This window comes from Phaseolus vulgaris, chromosome 4, assembly GCF_000499845.2.
Source record: "Phaseolus vulgaris cultivar G19833 chromosome 4, P. vulgaris v2.0, whole genome shotgun sequence".
Lineage (NCBI taxonomy): Eukaryota > Viridiplantae > Streptophyta > Magnoliopsida > Fabales > Fabaceae > Phaseolus > Phaseolus vulgaris.
In genome coordinates this window covers 7435482-7443647 of record NC_023756.2, presented here as the reverse complement: position 1 = coordinate 7443647, position 8166 = coordinate 7435482, and the positions used below count along the sequence as shown (strand labels likewise).

Here is an 8166-nt window from a genome sequence, read left to right as displayed (position 1 = left end):
AGTTCACTTCTTAAAACTTACCATTTCAATGATGTGTGTATAGAAATCTAGATTAAAAAGCGTCATGCGTGATGTCCTAAGGAATGAAGAACCAAAAAATGGAAGCAATGAAAAAGTAGACAGAGTCAAACATGTTCCAATTTTTTTCAATGTAAACTATAGTACTGATATGTTAACAATCCAACAATGAATTGCTCTATATTACGACTGCTAAAAGTAAAAGGAAAGCTTTTACTGAAATATGTGAATTGAAATGTGAATGCATATAAAGACATAGAAATTTTTTTAAACATAGTAAAATAATGTCATTAACTATAATAATGTAGTGGTCAAAGCTACATTTCTTTATTAACTATATTAAAAAAACTGCCATCAAAAGGGTACCCGTACACATGTAGGTACACACTCATATGATGGCATAAGTTGTTCCTAAAACATGAGCACATGAGCATACAAAAGCAAAGTAGAGAAATCATTTTACAACATCATAACCCTAAATTCATCAAAAGTGAGAACCCCATCCCCATTAAGGTCAAATCTAGCTATCATTCCTTGACACTCATCTATGCTCTTGCACTCCCCCAATCTCCCAAGCATTCTCTTGAGACTCTTTGGTGTGATGCAACCACACCCCTCCATTTCATACATCTTAAAGGCCTCTCTCAGGTCTTCCACCTTCTCTTCCTCTTCCACTTCCTCCACAAACCTCACAAAATCATCCAACCCCACCAGCCCGTCCTTGTCCGAGTCCAGAACTTCCACCAAGCTCTCCGCCTCCTTCCACGACAACTTCCCGCCGATCGCCTCCACGCACTGCCGCAGCTCCGACGCTGATATCTTCCCGTCTCCATTCTCATCAAAGTGGTTGAAAACACACACATATTGACTCACCTTGTCCATCATGCAACGTTTCAAACTTATGATTCTGATCACACTTTCCTTAACAACAAAATTGCAAGTAAATGAATATACACTCGTTGTCAGCTGCAGTGACTCCAAAAACTTCGTCTCTATGGATGAAATCACAGTCTTAACCTAGTTAAAACCTTGATCAAAATCTATGCATATGATTGTATAACACCACAAAAAACCTTGTGTATAGTTGAAAGCATGAAATAATGGTATTGTTGAGGAGTTTGAAATGGGGAGAGGGAAATATATATGATGAAGAAGGGAAGAGATTGAGGCATGGTTGACCTAAGAACTTGTATGACCCGTTAAGAGCGCAGCACCGTCGTCTAAAGACTTGTTATGCATGGAAACTGTCAAAAATTCCACACCAGTTGACATTCAAACAAAGTGAGAACACAAACGACAAATGTGAAAGGAATCTCTGCAGATATTTAACAGTAACAACCCACTCGGATTCTTCTTCAAAAAACCCCACTGGGGCAGAAATTTCTAAAAGTGGAACCAGACCACAGAACACAGTTGACCGAGGTTAGACCAGAAAATAAGGTTCACATGCCAAATTATTGTTTCTTGGTTTTAGTCATTCCACCCACATTTTTTTTTTGTAAATGTGAAATGATATAAAGACACGTGTTGGTTGATTTATATAAGTGGTAGGCAACATAAATAATGTTCATCAATTATTTCATGTTTAAATAATAATATTTTGGTATGGGGATAAGGAAAATAATATAAATTAAATTCAAGAAAGATGTGCAGTGGCTTAGTCGATGCCAAAAAATAATATTTAAATGCTTTGAGAGTTGATTTGACCAACGCTAATGAAGCTATATTAGAGAAAAAAAAATAAGTAATAAATTATTGACACACGTTTTAATGTCTTAATTTGGTTTCCTCCCTCAGAGTTGAGCTCTAACCGTGTCCGGTGGATGCCCTAAAGGTATGTTTTCTGACTTCTTATTGTAAAAGTGTAGGACACTCTTGATTTGGAAGTGTTTTTTTCTTAAAATTTTATTGTGTTTGGGTTGTGAAAAATTTTATTAGATATTGATTTGGCACATCTTATATGTTCTATTTTTTTATTGATACCCTTGTTTAAGTCACCATCACTTAGTGCTTGGCGCAAGATGCAACCTTGTTCTTAGATCAAAGTAATTTAAATGAGAACATAGTTTTATTTCAACTCTGAGGAATGCTTCTTATTTCAACTCTGAGGAATGCTTAAGAATGTGTCCCCACGTGAGTTTTAGAAATGCATGAGTTTTAAATATATTGATTGTTCTGAATATATGGGGTCCAAATTATCAAACAAAATGATTGATATCAACTAACTCGTATGCATTCAGAAGATAAAATTGTTATTTGATTATTTGATCGCTTTATGTTCAACTATGCAGGATAAACACATGCATAATTAATCATCCAGGTTTTTTTAATATTATAAGAAAACTATTAAATAATAATTAAGTATAGAAAAAATAATTAGTCAATGTATACATTAAATTAGATATTTTAAGATATTTATTGATACTAATATTATTATTTTTTATCAACAAAGAATAAAATAAATTAAAAGAAATATTTTAGGAGTATCTCAACCCTCATACAAATATCAAGAGACTTTCACTTATGCTTCTTAAGCATTTCTTCCACACTTATAACATAACTATTACTCACTAGTACAGAAAACGCATACTACAACGACATATTAAGTCGCTTAATTGATAACTGGCATAAATAAAAATGTTGTGGCATTTTTGTAAATATTTGGAATATATTACAGCGGTTGTAAGGACCACCCGTGTAATATGTTCTTTACAGAGTTAAAAAAATAAAGTTTTTAAAAAAAACTTATTTTAGCGCTAGACATATTACACCGGTTGATTAATCCAACTGGTGTAATATGTCCTTAAAAGTTTAAAAAACAAATATGAGTTGAGATTACTCTAGGAGTGTGACGGTCTATTTATAGGTCTTCACAAACATAGACAATTGATATTGATTTTTAAAAGCTTTCATTATGCATAATTATATTTAATTATAATATCATGTAACGAAATCAGAGTATCATGTAACAAAATTAGAGTATCATGTAACAAGATCAGAGTATCAAGAAATTACATAAATAAAAACGTAATGGCATTTTTATAAATATTTGATATATATTACACTGGTTGGCCTTACAATCGGTGTAATATGTTCTTTTTAGAGTTAAAAAATAAAGCTTTTTAAAAAACTTATTTTTGGCACTAGACATATTACACCTATTGGTTAATCCAACCGGTGTAATTTGTTTATTTACCCTACTTTTTGTCTTGCGCTCTCACTGATTACTCGCGCTTAAAGTTATTTTTCTCTTGCTTTTGCCTCCACCACCGCTATCACGCTGCAGCCGTTGATCTGAATCGCTTTGCCACCGTTCTGATTCGCTTCTGCCACCGCTCTGCACCTCTTCCTCCATTGTTGCTGGCACCGCTCTCCACCACTGTTTCTAGCACCACTGACCACCTCCTCCAACGTCCTTTCTTTGCTGCATTCTTTCTTCACTTCTCTTTTCCTGCATTTTGTGTTGCCTTTTTTTTTCTCATTTTGCTAACTCTTTTTCGATTCAGGATGGAGCCTATGGACATAGTTGGAAAAGCCAAGGAATACGTTTTGCTTCCTAAAGACATCTCGCTAGGCCTTTTTTTTCTCAAATTTATGATTTTAAATTTAGAGAAAATTTTATATGTTGTTTGAAAAATAATCTTTTACTAGACCGTGTTGTTTGCCCTATAAATGATGTGAAATGAAAATATGGATTTTATATTTAATGGTAATTGCATTTCTTATTTTTGTTTTCATGTCTAGACTTGTGGTTATTGCAGTATTTGCTTGTGTATCACTAATGGTATGTATGAGCAGCAATAAATGTTGTGTTGTATTTTAATAAATTTATAAAAAGAACTATAACATATTACACTGGTTGTGGCCTTAACCAGTGTAATATTCCACATATTACACCATTTGTTTGTCCAACTAGTTTAATATGTCCCTTCTGGAGAACTTATTTTTTAATATTTTATTCATATTTTGGTACATATTACACCGGTTTTTAAAACTGGTGTTATATGTGATTGACATTTTACATCATTGAGACCTACATCGTTGAGGGAACCGGTGTTATATGACTCCCAGAACTGGTGTTATATGCGTTTTCTGCACTAGTGACTGCACCATGAGTTGCATAAAACCAACATTGATGTTATAACAGATCTAACACGGACCAAAATATTACAAATGCAATCCTAACACCTGATACAATCCAAGCCAACAAGGAGATGACCAAGGACTCAAATTACCATTCACACTATGAGAAGTTATCTCAACTTTCAAGTGAAGACCCCACCAAGGATCTAGCAAACCTCACCAGAAGGAGAAATGGGCAAAGACCAGAACATCAAATGTTTTTCCTTCTAATCTTATTAAGAATAAAATAAGTTGTAAATAAATCGGGCTCACTTTAGGGGTCCAAATAACAAGACAGGCTAGAATAGGTGTCTTTAGCATAATAGGGGGTGTACTCATCATTTTAGCTTATGCCTAGCCCTTTAGGAAGGAAAGTTGACCTAGCTTCTAGAAGAACAAGCCTAAGGTGTGGTTTTGACTTAGTCAAACCCTAAAGGCAACCCCTCACACATTTACCATCCTATCCTTGCTCATCTTGCTTTCCAAGGCACCCATTCCTATAAATAGGGTGTCTTACTCCATGTTTTTCATGTTGAATTTTATAGAAGAAGTAAAACTCTCCACAAATTGTGTTGTTTGCTCTAGCAATAGGTCTTATCTTGAGTGAGTTTGAGAACTCTCAAGTGGCGGCCCTTTACACTCATCTTGGAGGCAACCATACTCCAAGTGGTGTGTCCATTCTCAACCCACACCATAAGCTTTCTTCTTCCATCCTTTTCCTTCATTTCCAATTACGTCTGATGAGCATATATTTATTCACACTCAATAGCCTTAATCATAGATTATTGGACTATAATAATAAATAAATTCATTGTTTTAATTAATTTTTTTATTTTAAAATGCATCCAATAATTAATTCATTGTGAAAGTGAGAATTGATAAAATTAATTTCTCCTCACAATATGTTCTTGCAATCTTTGAAGCCCTCGAAGCCAAGAACACACATGTCTTTGAAGCCCACATCTAATAGATAATGCAATTATTTAGGAGACATAAAGCAGTGATAAACATCATTTGTTGCTAAGCTGATAACGATGTCTTGTGACTCGAGTTGGGGCAGTAAGATGATGGAAGAAGCAATGATAGTGTCTTATTTAGTGTTTCTTCTCCTTAGATATAATAAGTGTACTGAATTGTGATTCCTTGCTAAGACCGTTGGTGGTGGTCATTGAGCCTGTGCCGGAGAGCAGTGTGTCTATGGTGGAAGAGAGAAGTTAGGAAGATTGTTAAATATGGTGGAAAATGGGGTTGAATGTTATTTTAGACGACAAGTCATTTTATGGAAATTTTGAAACTCATGGTATTTTACGAAGGTTCTTAAACCCATGGTATTTAACGGATGTTTTCAAACCCATGGTATTTTACAGAGGTTTTTAAACCCATAGTATTTTACGAAGGTTTTTACCCATGGTATTTAAAGGATGCTTTAACCCCTTGGTACTTTATGGAGGTTCTTAAACCCATGGTATTTGACAGGGGTTTTGAAAGACTATTGGTTTAAAAAAACCCTAGGGAACACCTTCCCTAGAGATGGTGTAGTGGGGGAAACTGCAACCCAGGGTAAATGAATTAATAAATGTTTTAACCCTGGATAATGTAAAAGCAAACTCCTGTTAAAACCATTTTTTCTTGTAGTGGGTTATAGGGGCACTTGCATAGACCTTCAAATTGGCTAGGACTCTCCTCTTCAATACAAATACTATGGACTTGACCATTGATTCACATGCCCTTTGCCAACCTAGCGTTGCAAGTCTTGAGAAGGTGAACTTGGAATCTTGCATACTCAAGATTTTCCTAAGACTTTGTGGCCTTGTCAATGGATACCAAGGAAGCCACTTCTCCAACCAGTTTTGAGAAGCAATCCTTATTTCACAGAGAAAATAGGAAGACCATATCATCTAACCCAAATGATTTTATGTCCTGCTACATAGGTTTCTGACCATGGATCAGTAATCTCAAACACACTTTCAAACCACTCTTTATTAAGCTTGGTTATGTCCTTTATTTGTTCTCCTTATCTTGGTGTCAATAGAACCAAGTTATCTCCCATATACCTCTCTTTTTAATCATATTCATCCCCCCTTGATGAATTCTTCATATAGTTGGTTGTAGTCCAAAGTTGATAACATGTGGCTAATCACACTATTTTCCATCCATGGATAAATATGTTGTTGAGTTTCAACAATGGGGCCTTTTCATTTCTCTTGCGAGGTACTTCTTACTACATCAACAAAGGACTGTCTCCCTTTCTTTTCCCTCCGTTCCTCCTTACTTTTATTCTCCATAGGTACATATTTGTGTTGTTTTCTTACTTCTCTGGTCAGACCAACCTCTAGTTCAAGCTCTGCTCTTCTGTATCTCGAGATGTTGACGTATAGTTTCATATTGCCTATGTGAATTTGATTCAACTCCTTCTCCAGCCTACCCGCATTTGCCACCTCAAAGAACCTCATGAACCCAAATCTTCTTCTCCACCTATTGAGCCTACGGGAAATAGACACTTCTTTCATCCTTGTCCACCTCTAAAAAAATCTTGATCATGTCATATTCTTCAAAACCATTTAGAAAATTTGAGAAGAAAAAGGTTGTGTGGTTACGTGACGATTGTGGTGGTTTACGAGTCTTGCCATAGAAATTATTAGTCATATTAATCACTAAAGCTATTAAAGCTTTAAGCATCCACCCCAACACAGACTCGGGATGTACTCAAAACCCCACAATGACTTTAAAATTATTTTTATTATTATTAAAAATTTATAAAAATAGTGTCTAAATTGATATCTAAATTAGATACCAATGCTTTAGTTATTAATATTTTATATTATAAATTAGTCTTTAAAAAATAAATAAAAACTAATTTAAAATATATAAAATAGTTAGTAGTTAAAAACCTTAGTAGCTAATAATAGTTAAATACCAATTTAGAAACTATTTTATAAATTTTTATTAGTAATTGAAACCACTTTATATATATTCCAATAATGTTTTAGTTTATAAAATAATTTCTAATTTAGTCAATATAATAATTAATAATTTTGGTCTTTTAAATTAATTTTTATTTAATATTTTTTTTAAGTGTAAATCATCAAATTTCAACTAAATACTTCAAAATAAAATCTTTTTGAAAAATGAAACATTAAATAGTTTGGATGCAAAGCAAGTAAACCCAACCATTAAAATGGTTAAAGCAATCCATATGTGTAGGATCATTCACGTGGTTACTATCTTTAATATTTTTCTTCACCTTTATTTTTGTTACCTTTTACTTTTGGATGCAGAAGAAGTTAAACCCTTCATCATTTTCAGTAACCAACTAAAGCTATGATTGCTTAATGCACATGCACACTGTAAGGTCTACCATTCAGCCAAAACATCTTATTGTCCCAATGAAACTGATCATATGTCACATGTTCACATTTTCAAATATAGCTTTCATAAATATTACTTCATTAGGAGTTGGGAAAACCAGATTCTCTGATAAAAATTAACAAATATGAATCCATGACTACTTATTGTCATTTGTCTCCCTTTCTTTTAAAATAGTTTCATGACTGTCCTTTTATTTATCACCCTTTCTTTTATGTTGTCTCCTTTAATTGAATGTGGAAGACAGAGAGTATCTCTGGTGGCATAAATAACTTGTTTGAAAATTGAATAATTCAGGAAAAAAAAATGCTCTTGTTTTTTTTGTATTAGGATTGAGAATAATGTTATGATTATTAATCTAATAAATTGTTGTATAAATCTAGTTGGGTTCATAATTCTCTGGACCCTTTCAATTTTGACATCTTCATGATGTTTTGATACGTTTGGATTGTGAAAAATTGGTGATTTATTGAAGTTACAGCAAATGTTATGTTTGTGTTTACATTGATGAACATCACCAAAATTTAGTCCAACCACTTTCCGGGATATCAAAGAAGAGTTCAATTTATATGCACTTTCAGAAAAAAAAAAAAAAAATCAGTTCTACACAAACATCCAGAAACAATTTATCATATTATCATATTAAGGAATAAGAAAAAC

The 8166-nt window shown here is 33.5% G+C and overlaps 1 protein-coding gene across 1 annotated transcript; it reads right to left on the bottom strand.

Moving 5' to 3' along the window:
- Positions 1-477: 477 nt before the first annotated feature.
- Positions 478-900, bottom strand: LOC137838237 (putative calcium-binding protein CML23). The gene has a single exon (XM_068647491.1). The coding sequence runs from the start codon at positions 898-900 to the stop codon at positions 478-480; it is 423 nt and encodes a 140-aa protein (XP_068503592.1).
- Between the last annotated feature and the right edge of the window lie 7266 nt (positions 901-8166).